A 20,854-nucleotide genomic window follows, 5' to 3' on the forward strand; every position below is an offset into this window, starting at 1 on the left:
ATAGTGATCTCGTTTGCTGTGTTGTACTGACATAATAATAATAATAATAATAATAATAATAATAATAATAATAACAACAACAACAGCAGCAGCAGCAACAACAACAACATTCCAGTATCCTAGTTTCAACTTCAGAGCTAGATAAATCTTGCCAAGTGAAATTACAGTTATCAATTGGATGCCTTCCCTGGAAGTAGGGTTGCCATTTTTGCTATCTGCTTTTGGGAGTTTCTGATATTAATACCCTTTAATGATAGCTCAAAGCCAGCAGCAGAATGCAAGTTGAAGAAAAACATTCAAAGGACCCTCAAAAGTGCTCACCTCTGAAATGGGCTTTTCATAAACATCGTCTACTGATTTCTCTTTGGAAAGGAGGGCGTCTCTATGCAATATTCGGAGGACGTTCTCTGGAGCTGCAGAACCATAATGTGCCTCTAGGATTTCAGGCCTGATTTTCTCGGTCTTCAGCATATGGATCACATCATCTCTGGCCTGCAAGTTGAGACTTCAAGTATTATTACCAATCTAACACTAAGTCAACATTATTGTGAAATAGTAGCGTTCTTTGTTGCTTTTCCGTTATCAACACAGTGCTGTGCTCTAAAGTGCATCTCCTGAATTATTAAGATTTACCAGATACAGTGGTACCTCTACCTAAGAATGCCTCTACTTATGAACTTTTCTAGCTTTTTTTGCCTCTTCTCAAGAATCATTTTTCACTTACAAACCCGAGCCTCCGAAACTGTAACCGGAAAAGCCTTTGTGCATGCACAGAGAGTTTTTCCCCCCAAGCTGCAGCGACCAGAGGACCGGTTTGAGACCTTGGACTCCTGATCATCGCTGCTGGTTTGGTGAGCGGTGGTAAATTTCCGCTACCGGTCCTAAAGAATCGGTCCGAACCAGAAGCAACCCACCACTGCATGGTATGAAAATGATCCTGTCTAAGGTTTCTAAAGAAGACACCAGTAAATGCATCCAGTTTGTGTGTACTGTACTTCCATAACATTCAGTGTGGGCTAAGAGTTAAATTCTGGAAGAGAGAGCCTCAACGCAACTGGGCAGTGGAAAAGACTGGAATAAAAAGAATCTGAAGGGTATGTTGATTGACTGCTGTTAACTATAATAGGAAAAATTAATTTCCATGTTTGAAAAGCCATATATTTCAAAATTACAGATTCGTGGGCCAAAGAAAAGATGGTATCTTATTGTGCCAGGTTTTTTGTGTGCTGTTGTACATGTGACTTTATACAGAGTTAGGATACATAATGCCTCCATTTAATCCCTTTAATCAGGGATTAAAGCATGTTTCAGCCCTGATCACCATTTAGTAACAGCCTCACTAGCAACTAGTAGATATAACAATTTCATACTGCTCCTCCTTTTCCGCAGATGACTCACAGATTTAATGACTGGTTCCTGAACTATTCTTTGTTCAGCCAGTGGGAAAAATCCTTTAAAACAGGGGTGTCAAACTCAATTAAGGGTCACATCAGGGTCGTGTTTGCCCTGGAGGGGTGTAGCCATGATGGGTGTGGCCAGCTCAACATCATACATGTTGGGGTCACCTGTGCTAAGGCAGGACTTCCCTGAGACACTCACTCACTCATTAAATCCATCCTTCTTTCCTTCTTTCCTCCCTTCCTCCCTTCCTCCCTTCCTCCCTTCCTCCCTTCCCTTCTTCTTCATTCCTTCTTCTTTCTTCCCTTTTCCTTCTTTTTCTTTCCTTGCTCTCTTCCCATCTTTCTTTTCTTTCTTTTTCTTTCTCTTTTCTCTTTCTTTTTCTCTCCTCTTTCCTCTTTCTCCTTTCTTGTCCCTTCTTGCATGCCCAAATGCAAAACAGGGAAACATTTCTCCTTTTGTTTTATTTTTAGTTTGTTTTGCTAGCCCTCTGCCAACAAAACCAAAGTTCAGGCTCCCTTTTCACTGGCAGAGGTCCTTTGCTGTTTCCAGGGTGGCCTGGTGGGCCAGATCTAAGCACCCCTGTGGGCCGGATGTGGCCTGCGGGCCATATGTGTGACACCCCCTGGTTTAGAACATAGAAATTGGGCCATTGAATTGATGACCACAATGCATTGTGGTGATGAGAGGGAACCGGCTGCGACTTTATCTTATAGCCGATCCTGTTACACCACAGCTGTTAAACTATTAATAAACTGACAAGTGGGACAGAGGGCACAAATCAAGATTTGTCATATTACAATTCACACCAAAATACGGACTTAGTAAACTTACAACTATCCATTGAATGGTGCCTATGTTTAAATGGGTTATATTCTTAGCTGTCTACCACCAAGGATACAAGAATGACACCTAATAATGGTCTTTTCTTTTCATCTCAGGGATACCAATGAAAATATTGTTACCTCCATCTTTGTTACAGGGCATTGTTGCTGAAATTCAAGAGAAAAAAAATTGCTAGGCTACTGAGGTGGCCAAGCAGACAGAAATGACTTTTTATGATAGGGGAGAGTAAGTGGGGTAGGAAATCCAATTGGTCACCATACCTTTTGTTGGCTATGAACCTTCGACAACACCGAGCAGAGAATTTTAACAGAGCGTGGGTGTGTGATAAAGCCAAGACACAGACTTAGTTAAATAAGTATTATTTACATATAAACAAAATATAAACAATCCAGAATAAGCACGAAGCAAAATACAGAATAATACGCACTGAGCAATTACAAGATTAGCACAAAGCAAAATACAATATAGATAATAAGCACAACGCTAAAATACAACATAGATAATAAGCACAAAGCTAAAATACAATATAGATAATAAGCACGAAGCTAAAATACAATACAGTGTTCCCTCGATTTTCGCGGGTTCGAACTTCGCGAAATGTCTATACCACGGTTTTTCAAAAATATTAATTAAAAAATACTTCGCGGGTTTTTTCCCCTATACCACGGTTTTTCCCACCCGATGATGTCATATGTCATCACCAAACTTTCATTTGCCTTTAATAAATATTTTTTTAAATAAACTTTAATAAATAAACATGGTGAGTAATAATCTAAATGGTTGCTAAGGGAATGGAAAATTGCAATTTAGGGGTTTAAAGTGTTAAGGGAAGGCTTGTGATACTGTTCATAGCCAAAAATAGTGTATTTACTTCCGCATCTCTACTTTGCGGAAATTCGACTTTCGCGGGCAGTCTCGGAACGCATCCCCCGCAAAAATCGAGGGAACACTGTATAGATAATAAGCACGAAGCTTATACAAGAAGATACGCACAAAGCGTAAACACAACTCCCCCTCTTTCAGGCAAAAGTAAAGGAAGTGACCGAGCAAAATAATGAGCTTTTATAGCTTCAATAAGGAAGTGACAAAACAGCCTTGAATATTAACTCGTCAAGTACAAGTTAACTCTTTGAGTGCACATTAACTCTTTAAGTACAAGTTTGGTACAAGTGTACAATATGCAGTTTACAATGGCAATCCCTAACAACCATGTACCCTGTACTAACACCTTTAATGATACGCCATTTTCTGACTCCTAATTAGAATTCACTGTAGCCCAGGAAAGAGTACACAATTCCTGTTGGCTTCATGGACATACTTGTGCAGTGTTTGTTTGTTTGTTTGTTTGTTTGTTTGTTTGTTTGTTTACTTACTTACTTACATTATTATTATTATTATTATTATTATTATTATTATTATTATTATTTATTAGATTTGTATGCCGCCCCTCTCCGTAGACTCAGGGCGGCTTACTTATTTACTTACTTACTTACTTACTTACTTACTTACTTACTTACTTACTTACTTACTTACTTACATCTATTTATCTATTTATCTATTTATCTATCTATCTATCTATCTATCTATCTATCTATCTATCTATCTATCTATCTATCTACCTATCTATTTACAAACACACTTATAGGCTGCCCATGGGACTTGTCTATCCCGAACACGTGAAGATAATATTCTGGTGGACTGAGCAGATGAAGCCTACTAGAATAGGTCAATGAAGGCGGCCTCTGCAAGCAATGTGGTATGCTAAGAGCACGGCAAGACACGAAAGACGCCCAGGTCAACCACTAGGAGAAGGGAAACTCTGACTGCAAACCTGCACTGCCTTGTGGCTTTATCCACCTCGGAAGGATGGAAAAGGCTTCAGGAGTAAACCTTGAGGCAAAATCCAGAGCCAGTGTCTCGGAAGCAGTTTGTGACTGCATACCACCGCGTTGTAATAACTCCTGTGACGTAGCTGGAACCAATCCTATTGGCCTTTGCCGTTCCATTGGATTATTTCAGAGATGTAGAGAGGGGGGATCTGCTGCTTGGGTAACAGTCTATCCTCCATGCTAACCTACCCAGGCTTCATGCTCTGGGTAATCCAGAGCATGACACCATGGTCTTTCGAGACTGAAAGATGCTAATGCCAGGTCGCCCAGACTCTGGGTCGTGTACAATGTGTAAAAAACAGTATAAAAACAATCTAAAACCCACTAGAAAACCATTCATCTTATTTAGTGGCTGGATCAAATTGATATCAAGTTGCTCACTAAAGCCCTTCATGGCACCGGACCAGATTATTTCAGGGACCGCCTTCTGCTGCACGAATCCCAGCAATCAGTTAGGTCCCACAGAGTGGGCCTTCTCTGGGTCCCATCAACTAAACAATGTCTTTTGGCGGGACCCAGGGGAAGAGCCCTCTCTGTGGCGGCCCCGGCACTTTGGAACTAACTCCCCCCAGATATTAGAATTGCCCCCACCCTCCTTGCCTTTCGTAAGCTTCTTAAAACTCACCTCTGCCATCAGGCATGGGGGAACTGAGATATTCTTTCCCCCCAGGCCTTACAATTTATGCATGGTATGTTTGTACATATGTTTGGTTTTATAATAAGGGTTTTTTTAGTTGTGTAGTATTGGATTGTTACATTTTATTTTTTATCACTGTTGTTAGCTGCCCCGAGTCTGCGGAGAGGGGCGGCATACAAATCCAATAAATAAATAAATAAAATAAATAAATGGCCCCAGGTCTGCCAAAAAAGTCAGATATTCACAGCCTTCTGGAAGGCCAGCAGGGTGGGGGCAATATGGACCTCAGGGGGCAGCTGGTTCCACACAGCCAGCACCGCCCTGCCAACCAACACTGTCTGGCCGAGAGGACCTGGAGAAGGCCATCCTTGTAGGCCCTTATTGGTTGCTGGGAGCTGTGTGGCAAGAGGCAGACCTAGAGATAGTTTGGCCCTAAACCATGTAGAGCTTTATGGGGGAATTAAGAACTGGCTTGCTATTGCCTTCCCCCAGTATGTGTTTTGAACTTCCCAGTCCAACCTACAGCTTGAGGATACTTGGATGACTCCATCTCATTTCCCTCCCAAATCCCCTACAATTCCTGTTCCAGGAGAGACCCACAAAAATGTATTATGATGCACAATATAGGAATAAAATCAACCTAACTCTGGTATGCTGCTGTTTTTTGTTTAAAGATGTGCATTCTTGTCAGAACAGCAGCTTCCAATAAACGAGTATTCTAACCCGCTATCTTGGGAGTTACCATCCAGCAGCACATCTGTGCAGCAGGATAGGATATCTCATTCATAGCAGACATCAATTAATCACTCCAGACGGTATTGACGGAACTTCTGTGGTTCTCAAAATAGCAGTTGTTGAACAATTGGCATCAGTTTCTGGGACTACCAGAGCCCTCTTTGGAGCAACCCCTCCCCCACCCAAAGATTGAGGTCACCCCAACCTTTTAGCTTTCAGGAAAGTTTCAAAAACTTGCCTTTTCCCCCTGGCATCGTTCCCAGGACAAGAGATGAGCTTGTCTTTTTTATGGTGGAGGGTATAAAGAGGCCCAGGTTTATGTTGTTGAAATGTTAGCATTTAGATTTTTTTTTAAAAAAAATATTGTGTGTGTTTAATTATAATGCAACAAGTCCTTGACTTACAAGGGTTTGTTTAGTGATCATTCCAAATTATAATGGCACTGGGGGGGGGGAATGATCTGTGACTACTTTTTCACACTTACGACCATTGAGCATTCCCATGATCACATGACCAAAATACAGGGACTTGGCAACTGATTCGTATTCAGGACAGTTGCCATGTGCCAGGGTCATGTGACCACATTTTGTGACAAGCAAAGTCAAGAAGGAAGCCAGATTTGCTTAACAACCGTGTTACTAATTGAACAACTGCAGCAACTCACTTAACAACCGTGGCAAGAAAATGGTTCTAAAACTTAGCAAAGGTCTCCCTTAGCAATAGAAATTTTGGACTCAGTTATGGTCGTAAGTTGAGGTTTACCTGTATTATTTGGGGATTTTGTAATTCAATGTATGGCATTCCCATGTATCACAATAGAGTTCTGATGTAAATAAATCTTCTAAATAAATAAATGGTCTTCTTGTTACATAAATCACAATCCTATTTAAAGAGAGACCAGCTGGCTTTTGTGCACCATTCTAGTATGACAGTGCTTTATTCATTAGCCATGTCTTTCTAGAACATAGTTTTGACTGCTGTTACTCATCTCTCTTCAGGTAAATTTTGTTTAGTGAATACAGTGGTACCTCAACATACGAGTTTAATTCGTGCCAGAGCCGAGCTCGGATGTCGATCAATTCGCATCTCGAACGAATGCCTTTAGACTTTGCTTTTTGCGCTGAGATAACTGGAAACATGGAATTCTTGCGCCACCTAGTGGACGCTCGGCTCGTATCCTGAATTTGAACTCGGGTGTCGAACAGAAATTTTGCTCGCGTCTCGGCTCGTAACTTGGAATACTCGCATGTGGAGCAGTTTGTATCTAGAAATACTACTGTACTAGACTATCGTTGTTAGCCTCCCCGAGTCTATTGAGAAGGGAGGCATACAAATCCAATAAATAGATAAATAGATAGATAGATAGATAGATAGATAGATAGATAGATAGATAGATAGATAGGCAGGCAGGCAGGCAGGCAGGCAGGCAGGCAGGCAGGCAGGCAGGCAGGCAGGCAGGCAGGCAGGCAGGCAGGCAGACAGACGATAATGTCTCAGAAGGGTTGGTTAAAATCACCTGTTTCTTGCACCAACTGGAGGTCCTAACTCAGGAGCTTTAGGCTTATGTTTCTAACACTGCACTTCAGACTGAAATTCACAAGACTGTCAATGTATATATTTTGAGCTGTATTTCCAGATCTTGGAATTTATCTAGATATCAATAACTGCTGTTATAACATTAAAGGGAAACATTTACGCCTGATTTGCACAAGCTGATCACTGATATCTGTGGCTTAATAAAACATAACAAACTCCAGCTAGTATAAATCTATTCAGGAACTTTTAAAGCCACTTTTCCCCCAAATTGGTGATATTTATTTATTTATTTTTAAAAAGTCACAAACCTGTTACTCAGGGACTCAAACAAGGAATGAACCTGTCTCGCTAGTTCAATGAATTAAAGTCCGTAACCCATCTCCCATTTGCTGACTAATGCTTCCGTAATAGTAGCTAATAAAATGTTATGTCCCAAGGGCAAGACGCTTTACTGAGCTGTCCATTCGTCTAAAACAAGAATTTGTTGCATTTCTTCTCTTTTGGCAGGATATTAGTAGTGCCTCCAATGGATCTGAGAATACCACTTCCCTCTGCCCACCTCCAATCTCTGCAAAGGTTTTGTCGCTGATAGTAGCACTGATGCCAAGAAATGACATTTTACACACCATGTTTTGAAAGAGATCAGAGAGATCCTGTTGCTGCCTGCCGACACAGCTTTGCCTCTTTTTTATTGCCAGAAAATTACACCAATGATGTCACTTCGGTCTAAAGAGAACACATCATCCGAGCTCTGGGCTGACATAATTCATTATCTGTGGTCTGGCCCAAGAGGACTGAATTCCCATGGCAAGGAATTAAAGTTACTCTGTTTGAAGTTTGAAGGGTTCAAAGATACCACTTCTCATTGTCCTGACACTGAAAAGCAGTTTTGTTCTGTGCTATTATCAGACCACAAGGAGGGTGGCTAAAGCCTATCATTCCGCGATCCTTGGCAGGACAAGAAGCAAACTCGAAAGGTCATTGTAGATTGTGTACACAAATCAAAATGTGTTGTGATATGTCTTGCATGCTTCAAGAATTAGCACATCACAGCGGGTAAATCAGCTGACTTGGGGGAAGCTGTAACTGGCTATTATAAATATGCCCATGGACAAAGTTAGCTCTCTGTAGAGTCTATAGGCAGTGGCTAGGGTAACTGAAGGTAAATTAAACAGTCCAGTTCTCTTATTCACTTATTACTGTAGACTGGGGGTCCCTGTACTTGGCAACTTTAAAACTTGTGGGCTTCAACTCCCAGAATTCACCAGCCAGCTCTGCTGGGAGTATAAGTCCATAAGTCTCAAAGTTGCCAAGTTTGGGGAACTCTGCGGTAGACTCATAGAAGACAATGTTTTTCTTTACTTTTTTTACGGTGTCCCTTGGATATACTGCATATTAAAGCTTCCCCCCCCCCTTTTCCCCAATTTGTTGCTCTTCATGTGATGGCAAACAACTCCCAGAGCCCATGGAGGATTCTGAGAGTTGTAGAGGTCATACATTATAGAACTATGCTGGCTGGGAATCCTAGGAGTGGTAGTCCTAAAATATCTCATAGGTATTCAAGACTTCTTGCATTGTGTTTTTTAAAAGGTATCCTGCTTTTCTTCCTCCTTTAGTCCCCATCCCATTGCCAGCCCCCCGAAATGAGTTTTTATTTATTTATTTATTATTTATTATTTATTCTTTGTCCAATATACAATACATATGGAAGAACATTAAGTAATATATATGAAGATAGAAAGTAAAAAAGAAGAGAAGTGGATGGGAGGGAGAGGATATATATGATATAAGAGATAAGGAGAGAATATATATTATAGATAGATAGATGATAGATAGATAGATAGATAGATAGATAGATAGATAGATAGATAGATAAGGAGAGAATATGTATGATATTTAAGATAAGGGAAGACAATTGGGCAGGGGACGATAGGCACATCAGTGCACTTATATACACCCCTTACTGGCCTCTTAGGAACCTGGAGAGGTCAATCGTGGAGAGTCTAAGGGAGAAATGTTGGGGGTTGGGAGTTGACACTATGGAGTCTGGTAATGAGTTCCACGCTTCGACAACTCAATTGTTAAAGTCATATTTTTTACAGTCAAGTTTGGAGCGGTTAATATTAAGTTTGAATCTGTTGAGTGCTCTTGTGTTGTTGCAGTTGAAGCTGAAGTAGTCGCCGACAGGCAGGACGTTGCAGCATATGATCTTGTGGGCAAAACTTATATCGTGTTTTAGGCGCCGCAGTTCTAAGCTTTCTAGACCCAGGATAGTTAGTCTATTTTCGTAGGGTATTCTGTTTCGAGTGGAGGAGTGAAGGGCTCTTCTGGTGAAATATCTTTGGACATTTTCGAGAGTGTTGATGTCTGAGATGTGGTGTGGGTTCCAGACAGATGAGCTGTATTCGAGAATGGGTCTGGCATAGGTTTTGTAGGCTCTAGTCAGTAGTGTGAGATTGCCAGAGCAGAAGCTACATAGGATCAGGTTAACAACTCTGGAAGCCTTTTTTGGCGATATTGTTGCAGTGGGCTTTAGCACTTAGGTCATTTGATATTAGTTTTCCAAGGTCTTTTACTGAGTGTGGGTTGGCTGCGAGAATTTGTTTATTCAGTTCATATGTGAGGTTTGGATTCTTTTTGCCGATGTGGAGGGTAGAGCATTTGTTGGTTGATATTTGAAGTTGCCAGGTGTTAGACCAATCTGAAACAAAGTCAAGGTCTTTTTGGAGAGTGAGTGTGTTGTCAGTGGTGTTGAAAAGTTTCACATCGTCAGCAAAAAGCACACAGTTGCTTGCAATATTATCACAGAGGTCATTGATGTATAGGATGAAAAGAGTAGGACCTAGTACGCTGCCTTGGGGAACGCCGCTTTTGTTGCAAGGAAGTAGGGATTCTTCTGTCTGCCTGTCTGTCTTTCTGTCTGTCTGCTTGTCAGTCTGTCTGTCTGTTTCTCTCTCCCTCCCTCTCCGTCACTCTCACTTTCTCTCTCCCTCTTCCTGCTTCTGTTTCTGTCTCTTAGCAATCTGACATGATTTTCTACTTGGATTTTCAGTAAAGTCACTGAAAAAGAATGGAACTGTATTGTTTACCTTTTTTTCTTACCATGTATCTTCAAAATATTATAGCAAACTTCCTCAGTGTGGACACATACTCGGTTATTTGGAATATAATTTTCATTTTCATGGATGATTGAAATTGTAGTCCATGCACTGCATTATGGCTGCTTAACTTCCAACAAAAACAAGATCATTTCTCCCCCTCCAATCCTACTGTATTATTTAAAATTTATTAAACAGAATAGAAAAATTAAGACATACCATACTTTTCGGAGTATAAGATGCACCTTAGTTTGGGGGAAGGAAAATAGGGGGGAAATCTACCAGGTATTCATCTGGCTAGCATCCTTAGTCTGTTTAGCTTCAGCACATTATTTTATCCCGTAAGTAGGGCTGAAAAAGTCTTTTTCTGAAGGAGTAGGAATGAAAACAAGCCTGCAAAGACTTAGGGCTGAAAAAAACTTTCTTTGGAGGGAATAGGAAGCCATTATCACTTATTTAGGGGTGGGGGGGAAAAGCTACATTCAAAGTATAAACCATACCCAAATTTTCAGCCTCTTTTAGGGAGGAAACAGGTGCTTCTTATACTCCGAAAAATACAGTATATCCCCATTACAAAAGTGATCAGTTGCATATACACGCAAAGATATTAAATTATAGAAATTGTCTTTCTTGCCAGAATCTTCACCCTAGTTTGCTTTGCACTTAGGAACATCCTTTCTCCTGCCCAGGCTTCACATTTCTTGACTTGACCATTCCAGGGAATATATGAGGATATACTGTAGATTTAAAACTCATTAGGGAAATTACTTCATAACAAAATAGAAAAGCCTTTGGAATCTTTATCTCACTAACAGCTTTTCTTTGAGATTAACAGACCGTGTGAATCATTGCAAATTGAGTTTCCCTTCCATTATTCTGTAAGGACAAGGCTTTCTGCATTTTCTGGTCAGTTTTTCCAGTTGTGTAAGAATACTTAATGTGTATTTCTTTCCTCACCAGTGAGTTTTGGATGTTGTTCTAAGACGAGTGATATCATGCAGATGATGTCATAGAGAGACTTAGATGGTGAATAACAGAGCTCTCATTTCCTTATAGAGATCAGGAGATGCTGTTAATGTTTTTGAAGTGGAAGATGAGATTCACAGGGCAGATTTTTTCTTTCTCAAAAGCAGGGGGAGGGAGGGAGGGGCTGCAAATACCCCCTCTAATATCTTACAATGGTATGTTTTGATAGACTGAAGGTAACAGAACTCTAGCCCATCTCCTTCAACTTTATTTGAGTTTCTTTTTTGCAAAATATTTGCTTTCTTTCTGCACAGTGAGATTCAAGTGGAAACAGCCTCCACTTTAACGTGATAGGATGTTAGAAAAACTTTCTAACGACCGAAAGCAGGCTCTTTCCAAGACTGCTAACCAAAGAGTAGCAATTGGATTTGTTCTGCAGACAAACTGATCAAGCAACTATTCTGATCCATTGGAAACACTGGGAGATACTTCTGAGCATGTGCAGGACGCACACCGAAGTATCTAACTACTACTAAATGCAGCAAATTAGAAGCCTTGAGGAAATAAATCCCACTGTTGTTGAATGTAGTATGATAGGATGAATGTGGATGAGTGGTTTTTTAAAAAATGAACTGGGGTTTCAGAATATGAAATTAAAGTTCATTTCTTAAATGTTTTTAGTATTAAGGTTCTTTTTAGAGCAGTCGTTCCCAACCTTTTTTTTTGGCCATGCTTAGTGAAGGGCTGCAAAAAATTTTACTACCCCACTGTTGGTGTGGCTTATGCAGGACGCCCTGCATTTTCTTTCAACATCTTTCAGTGCAAATTGGGTGCTCTGGGGTAGAGCTCTATTTTCGCTACCCCACTGCATTCCCCCCTGTCCGGGCAGTAGCCCACCCCTGGCCATGCCCCACCTAAGCATCTCTAAAACCCTGATGCCCCACCCTCTGTGACATATAATTCTTACTATTCAAAAAATGAAATATTCATGCGGAGGGAGCCTAAAAGGCCATTAACGTGGTTTAAACAAGGTTCCAACTGCCCCCTTCAAGAATCAAATTGCCCCCCTGTGGGACATGGGCCCCACGTTGGGAACCAGGGCTTTAGAATATATTTTAATGTTAGATTTCTCTTTCTATTTTCTATTTAATTCGACTTCTATGCCATCCAATCCCCGAAGGTCTCAGGACGGCTTACAATAACAATGTACCTTTACTTGTACCTCTTGTATTCGCTTTGTTGTGAGCTGCCCTGAATCTCAAGAGAAAGGCGGCATAGCAATCAATCAATCAAACAAACAAACAAATAAAGTCACTGAAGTGAATCATAAAAAGTCTCCTCAAAGAAGTAAAGAACTGCCTTTTCATGGGAGGGACAAGACGGCAGGAGGGACCATGTCACAGGAATTACACTCCTTTGTATGTCCATGCTCTTTCCTGCAAATATCTGTGCTTCCCCCGTAGGCCTAGTTCATGGTTTACCCTATTGTGGGAACTCAGCCATCATCTTAGCATATTCTGGAATCACATTAGCATTATAAATTATAATAGAGGTTCTTTATTTGAGCACAACATTCTTCGTAAACATAGAAGTGATGCCTAGAAGTTAACACTTTATTATGTAAGTCCAGCCAGAGCTTTAGAGAGAGTCTGATTTAGTGTAGCACATTTCTCAGTAGGAGAGAAGTAATGGACAAAGACTATCCCCAGAAGATGGCTTTTCATCCTCTGCTGAAAAACCTATAATAGCAATAGCACTTAGTCTTATATACCACTCCATAATGCTTTTTAGCACTCTCCGGGCAGTTAACATTGTCATCATGTTGCCGGCAACAATCAGGATCCTCATTTTACCAACTTCAGAAGGATGGAAAGCTGAGTTGATTGAGTCAGAATCAAACATCAGGCTGTGGGTAGAGTTTGGCAATAGCATACCATAGTGCTTTTATAGCCCTCTCTAAGCTGTTTGCAGAATCAGCATATTGCCCCCAACAATCTGGGTCCTCATTTTACCCACCTCGGAAGGATGGAAGGCTGAGTCAACCTTGAGCCGGTGGTGAGATTGAACTGCTAAACTATAGCTAGCAGTTATTTTATTTATTTTATTTTATTTTTGTTTTGTCCAATACAAATTGAAAGTTAAGGAGAATAAAAACGTGTAGTAGTAAATATCAGGGAAGGGATAGAAGAAGAGATATGAGAATAGAATACATCAATGAAGAGTAGAGGAAGGATATATGGATGGGAGAAAAGATATATAAAATATAGGAGAGTATTAGCAGAAGTAGCCTGCATTGCTGAACTCTAACCACTGCACCACCCCAGCTCAAAATGGCTGCAATACTGCATTTTCATCATTGTGCCAACATGGTAGATAGATGTTAGCTAGGCAGACAGATAGATCGAAAGAGACAGATAGTTTCTTTAGGCTGTGAGCAGAGTTAGCCCCTGCAATACTGCATTCTAACCATTGTGCCACTGGGACTAAGCAAAGTTTTATTGCCAGGTCACACTTATTTTATTTTATAGTTAAACAAACAAATATCTCACAACAAATTATTAGATTTTTGCATATACCTGCAGTTCTCCTTCCATTATACTCAGAAGTCGGATGAGGTCCTCTTTAGAAAGCTCTATTGATTTCTTGCTTTTTCGCTCATTAGGCCCTTGGAATTTGCAGCCCTGCTTCGTAGTTCCTGGACCTAGGATTTCATCTTCTTTGGGATGAGGTTTGTTCTTTTTCTTCACATCTTCTTGAAAGTTTTGATTTTCTGAAGAGTTCATGATAGTCTTTGACTTGGGTAACTGCTCGTTGGATGAGCACTCACCGCCTTGATTTCGAGATCGCATTTTGATCTAGATAAAAAAGGGGGGGGAATTAAATGCAAGACTCTGCAAGTTTCCTTCTACATTTTAAATAAATCACAACTCATCAATTTGTATAGGAGTCTCAAGACAGCCAAGGATAAATCTGTTGTAATAATCACACCACGGATAATCACACTGCAAAATGTTTTCACATCGTTACAAATAAACATCTGTTTACAGCCTTTGGCAGAAAATATTACAGGATAACATTTAAATATAAATTTAAATCTCCCCCCTGCTATTTAATATCTACATGAAACCGCTGGGTGAGATCATCCAAGGGCATGGGGTGAGGTATCATCAATATGCGGATGATACCCAGTTGTACATCTCCACCCCATGTCCAGTCAATGAAGTGATGTGCCGGTGCCTGGAGGCTGTTGGGGACTGGATGGGTGTCAACAAACTCAAATTCAACCCAGACAAGACGGAGCGGCTGTGGGTCTTGCCTCCCAAGGAGAATTCATCTGTCCATCCATTACCCTGGGGGGGGGGGAACTATTGACCCCCTCAGAGAGGGTGTGCAACTTGGGCGTCCTCCTCGATCCACAGCTGACATTGGAACATCATCTTTCGGCTGTGGCAAGGAGGGCGTTTGCCCAGGTTTGCCTGGTGCACCAGTTGCGGCCCTATTTGGACAGGGAGTCATTGCTCACAGTCACTCATGCCCTTATCACCTCGAGGTTCGATTACTGCAACGCTCTCTACATGGGGCTACCTTTGAAAAGTGTTTGGAAACTCCAGATCGTGCAGAACACGGCTGCGAGAGCCATCGTGGGGCTTCCCAGATTCGTCCACTCCGTGGTCTGCACTGGCTGCTGATCAGTTTCCGGTCACAATTCAAAGTGTTGGTCATCACCTTTAAAGCCCTACATGGCATTGGACCAGAGTACCTCTAGAACCGCCTGCTACTGCACGAATCCCAGCAGCTGATAAGGTGCCACAGAGTTGGCCTTCTCTGGGTCCCATCGACTAAACAATGTCGTCTGGCGAGCCCCAGGAGAAGAGCCTTCTCTGTGGCAGCCCCAGCCCTCTGGAATCAACTCCCCCCGGAGATTAGAACTTCTCCCACCCTCCTTGTCTTCCGTAAACTACTTAAGACCCACCTGTACCGCCAGGCATGGGGAAGTTGAGACATCTTTCCCCCAGGCTTATTATAATTTATGTTTGGTATGTATGTGCTGTTTGGTTTTTAATTATGATAGGGTTTTTAGTTTTTTAATATTAGATTTGTGCCATTATAATATTGTTTTTATCGTTGTTGTGAGCCGCCCCGAGTCTTCGGAGAGGGGCGGCATAAAAAACTAATAAATTATTATTATTATTATTATTATTATTATTATTATTATTATTATTATTAAATGCATGAGCTATACTTATTCACTACTGCAATGCAACAGTGATGGAAATTGCTGCAATTGGTCATTAGAGAAAGAAAGAAAAGGAATCGCACCGCTGCATCATATAAATTTTCTGGATTGCCTAATTGGGGAAGAATGATTCTAAATTTTAAAGAAAATTCAGAAGCATTTCATTGCTTTCAGGAGGACCAAAGCACCTTTTGAAGCTGCTTCACAAAGAAACACAGTTGGTGTTGCTTCTAAAAACTTAGCAGTGGACTTGTTTCGTATCGTTATGTGACATTGTCCATAGTTGTGTTAACAGGAATGTACCCAGGGGGGATTATTCTACATTCACAAAAGGTTTTTTTGCACCTACTGGAACTGCCAGAAGTGGTCTCAGGGTGACATGAAGGCTTTCCAAGGGGCAAAAATCTTCAAACTCAAGAAAGCAAACTGGATTATTTCTATGCAGTGAAGTACAGTGTCTCATAGCCACAAAGAATGTCTGTCTATTACTGGTCTAGTACTAGAGGCATCAAATTGGCAGCCCAAAGACCAGATGCGTCATGCGTAAGCCACGCCCACCCCAGCTGCATGATGGGAAATAACATTACAAAATATCATGCGGCAGCAATATGATGTCGCAAGTTTCACACCTGTATAGTAGACAGTCTTTTATCACCTTATTTTTATTACAATGTTGTTCAAACATAGATATATAATGGCTACTGGAGTCCTGTGACTAAACATAATTTAAATATCACTCCTTAACATACACATTTTCTCTTATAAGAACAATAATAGTTGTTATTATTAGAAAGTCAATACAAATTAACTTTCTAATAATATTCTTGGCTCTGGGAGAATAATATCAGTAGAATCCCTTTCTTACTCATCAGCCTGATAGTTGGGCTTGTCGTTTATCTTTGAAAAGGGAAGAAGCAGCTCTCACAGTGTTTCTTTGACTATGGCTTAGCTGCTATCCACTCAGAAAGTAATAGGAATCACTGGGGATAAAACAGGGAAACCTGAAATTCTGGTCTCTCTGGCCTCCAAACCAGAAATGGCCATAGGCCCAGCCACAAAAAATGGCTTAATATTTCATGCCACTTTAGTGATGCAATACAAAGGCATTCTTTGCTTAACAATATTGTACGGCATTAATCATAGGATATGCTTTTTACAGAACATGCTAAGCCAAACAAAGCACAATATAAAATAGTAGAATATGTGAACCCAAACAAGTATTGGTGATGGTGTTTTTTTTTCATTTTGCCACTTTTCCTTATTAATTTAGTTTTACCAGATGTTCTGCCGGGCTCTCTGGTAGGAGCCTCCCAAAAATTCAAGGGTACAAATTACAGACACACACACGTTTGAAAATTCAAAACAATGTTCTTCATCACAAAATTCAAAATAAACTAAGCACTCTTTTTGTATTGCAAAGAGTACTCATCCCAAAACAAGTCTGTACAATTTCCCTTAAGCAGTCATTAAGTACTTAGCTAGCAGCTGTGAAGAAACTTCACACCCCTTCTTCCAACGAAGTGAGACACACACACACACACACACACACACATGTTGCTCTGCTTTGGTTTCAAAGGTGTGAAAAAATCAACAAAGTCCAGAAAACAGCAACACACGATTCTTGAAGAACTGCGATCAGATACTCTTTCACAAGGGCCAAATCGACACGCTGCTATTTATAGCAGCAGCCCTAATTACTGGAGCCCCACCCAACCACAGGTGGCCTCATTTTCTCTTGTAATAATCCTTTAGTTGTTGTCTCCTATGCATCACTCTACACATGTGTGGATGTGTCATTAATTCTTGTTCAGAATCCCAAGATGATACAGATGATTGATCTCCTCCTGGGTTGTCTGCCAAACTCCCCTCTTCCCTGTCACTCATGCTGCCTTGGTCAGAGGAGGCTTCGTCAGCAGATTCCATCGGGAGCAAAACAGGCCTGCGGCATGTGGATGTCTCCCCCACATCCACCTGCACATTCCTTGGGGCAGGAGCTGGGCCAGAGCTAACCACAACACCAGATAGGCTGCCAATTTGACTTTCTTTTTCAATTTTGTTTGGTTTTGCTCTTGTGAATAGTTTTATATATAATTTTGTGCTGTTAAGCAGCTTGATAAGAAGATGGGATGCAAATGTTTTAATTCCATGAAATATATCATCAGTTTAACCAACTATTCTGAAAATAGCTAAGAATGGCATGGCAACATATTTTTGAGTGATATCATTACTGCTATGTTACATTATTAGTGTCATGGTTAAGGCATCAGGTTAGAAACTGGGACACTGGCAATGCTAGTCCCTCCTTAGAGACAAAATCATCTAGGTGACAATCACTTCATAAGACAAGTTTGGGTGCTTTCACAGATGTGTGCTCTCAGTATAACATTTATTTATTTTTATTTATTTATTTATTTTGTCCAATACAAATTGAAAGTTAAAGAGAATAAAAACATGCAGTAGTAAATATCAGGGAAAGAATAGAAAAAAAGATATGTGAATAGAATATGTCAATGAAGAGTAGAGGAAAGGATATATGAATGGGAGAAAAGATATATAAAATATAGGAGAGACAATTGGACAGGGGACGGAAAGCACACTAGTGCACTTATGCATCAATTTATGTTTCCTATAAATGGAACAATATTCACACACCGTAAATATTAAAGTCAGCACATTAATATAAACTGACAGCATGCCTTCTCAATGTTTTCTTTAAAAAGAAATGCTATTTCACACATTCAGCTAAAAAGTGAATGATATTATGATGTACATATCTTTAGAGAAAAATTTCCAGCATTATGAGTGAGAATACTTGCACATAGGCGGATAAATTCTTACTGTGATACAATAAGGCAGCTGAAACAAAGTAAACTGAACAAAACAGAACATGTATAGCAGGGGAAGTACCTACATAGAACAGGGGTGTCAAACACAAGGCTCACAGGCCAGATCCGGCCCACAATATGGTTGGATCTGGCTCGCGGGGCCATCCTGGAAAATGTAAGGGGCCAGCCACAGTAGAGGGTCCTAAAACCCATTGCTACCAGTTCACGTGTGCAATGCTTCTTGCATTGGCAGAGCCTCCCACCACCGGCACTACTGGTTCACAGAATCAGGCCAGTTTGGGGAGTGATGTCAATCTGGCCATGCCCACTCAGTCGGCCACAATCAGTGAATAGCATCAAGCAGGCCATGGCCACCCAATTGACTACACTCACTCAATCATCCATGGGCACCCAGCCACCTCCCCAAGGTCAACCAGAGCCCTGTTTGACACCCCTGATGTATAATAACCAAGATGCATGATCATAAAACGTAATACTTTGATCTTTGGAAGGACCTGGAGACAATTTATGATTCTTTCATGATAAGTTTCCAAAACATCTGAGTCAGAGAGGACATTGTTGGAATATAGCATCAAGACGCTACATGGTCATAGGCAAAATGTCTCCGCTGAGTTTTTGTTGAGTCCTGACACCCATACCAGTGGTTTACAGCAGCTTCCATTGTCATCCAACTATCATTGTGCCAAAGTAAAAGTACAATAATTATGTCTAAATAATTAGACATAATTATTCAATTATGTCTAAATAATACCTATGAAGCATCGCCCTGACCATAACCACTGGGAAAGTGGTTCAAGTAGGCTTATATCTCATTGTTGGCCGCAGCCTGTTGAGCAGCTGATCATGGTAACATTTTTATTTCTCACAATGACTGCAAAGTTTTGTAGGACTGTTTAAATTTTGATTTTAATGCTGCCGTTATATTCAAAACAAATAGTCAAGGAGTCTAATACTTCACAGCGGAAATTAAAAACAAGTAAACTTTGTTGAGTGATGTGAGTCAAAAGTATCTGGAAAACCACGGATTGCTTTAATTTTGCTTATTTTCGCATAGGCCTCCCAAATGTATGTTTTGTTGCACTCTGGTTATATACATAATGTCATGAAGGACTGTTTATATTTTGGTATTGACTGGAAAATAAAGATAAAGGTCATCTTAAAACTGAAGGAAATAATGACAAACTATAATTCTTTACTTTGCTGTGGATCTTATTATACTGCTCAAAAAAAAATAAAGGGAACACTCAAATAACACATCCTAGGTCTGAATGAATGAAATGTTCTCACTGAATACTTTGTTCTGTACAAAGCTGAATGTGCACAAGAGCATGTGAAATTGATTGTCAATCAGTGTTGCTTCCTAAGTGGGCAGTTTGATTTCACAGAAGTTTGATTCACTTGGAGTTATATTGTGTTGTTTAAGTGTTCCCTTTATTTTTTTTGAGCAGTGTATATAGTAGCTTCTTTTCATAGCTCTATAGGAAAGAAAACTTCTTTTCAGAAAGAAAAAAGCTCTCCCACTTTCGCCCCATTTTCATTTTGTTTTTCTCTCCCAAAGATAGCCTGGCTAATCCATGAGGACTGGACTGACATTTAACTCTGATGCTGTTGGCCGATTAGGACTGGATCCAGCTGAGGTGAAATGTCACATAGGAATGTGGGGCTAGACAAGAAGGAAATGGTCTGGAAGGGAGCCTTCTGCGTCTGTAATACATTACCAGCTGGCAAATGTGACAGGAAAAGAAGGAATAATAATCTGTCTAGATGGGAATGTTCTTTACTAATCACCAGTTAGCGAGAGGCGATCTGCTGCTTGCCTTATTGTGCTGGTAGGAAGGGCCATGGGCGTGAGCTAGGCTACCTGAGGTCACAGTTCCTGTGATTTGCAATCTGGCTAGCCCAGCATTTCTGCAGAGTAACCTCAGGGACAGTTTAATGTATAGACCAGGCAGGGGTGGGGAATGATGGCCCCTTTATGACTGACGGACTTCAACTCCCAGAATTCCTGAGGCAGCTATGCTGACTCTGAAGGATTTTCCTATCATTGCCCATTTCAATCCCCAAAAATACTTTCGCTTCCCTGTGCAGTTAGGAATGAGGAGGCAGATTTTAGTGATGCCATGAAGGGTGAGATGTCTGTACTTTCTGTATAGCTGCCTCAGGAATTCTGGGAGTTGAAGTCCATAAGTCATAAAGCGGGCATCATTCCCCACCCCTGCCTGGAGTATACTCTGGAGGACAGAAGGAAAAGGGGGGACATGATCGAAACCTTTAAATATGTGAAAGGGTTAAATAAGGTCCAGGAGGGAAGTGTTTTTAATAGGAAAGTGAACACAAGAACAAGGGGACACAATCTGTAGTTAGTTGGTGGAAAGATCAAAAGCAACATGAGAAAATATTATTTTACTGAAAGAGTAGTAGATCCTTGGAACAAACTTCCAGCAGACGTGGTAGATAAATCCACAGTAACTCAATTTAAACATGCCTGGGATAAACATATATCCATCCTACGATAAAATACAGAAAACAGTATAAGGGCAGACTAGATGGACCATGAGGTCTTTTTCTGCCGTCAGACTTCTATGTTTCTATGTTTCTATATTTCTAGTACCCCCAAATAAACATGAGGTTGGGGTATTTTTCTCCTCCTATCTACTAGTATTGCC

The 20,854-nt window shown here is 40.7% G+C and overlaps 1 protein-coding gene across 5 annotated transcripts in view; it reads right to left on the reverse strand.

Moving 5' to 3' along the window:
• FILIP1 (filamin A interacting protein 1) overlaps window positions 1-20,854 on the reverse strand; it is a 114,161-nt gene that overhangs the window by 51,438 nt on the left and 41,869 nt on the right. For 3 of the 5 annotated variants that reach the window (XM_070733075.1, XM_070733074.1, XM_070733073.1), the window contains 3 exons: window positions 13,682-13,960; window positions 2,364-2,390; window positions 322-492 (listed from right to left, as the gene is read on the reverse strand). In XM_070733075.1, the coding sequence (XP_070589176.1) occupies window positions 322-492; window positions 2,364-2,390; window positions 13,682-13,954 (471 nt within the window). In that variant the 5' untranslated portion in view covers window positions 13,955-13,960. Of the gene's footprint in view, window positions 1-321; window positions 493-2,363; window positions 2,391-13,681; window positions 13,961-20,854 lie in introns of those variants that run through there. The other 2 variants (XM_070733077.1, XM_070733076.1) reach the window with 1 other exon arrangement.

This window comes from Erythrolamprus reginae, chromosome 1 (genome assembly GCF_031021105.1).
Source record: "Erythrolamprus reginae isolate rEryReg1 chromosome 1, rEryReg1.hap1, whole genome shotgun sequence".
NCBI classification, from domain to species: domain Eukaryota; kingdom Metazoa; phylum Chordata; class Lepidosauria; order Squamata; family Dipsadidae; genus Erythrolamprus; species Erythrolamprus reginae.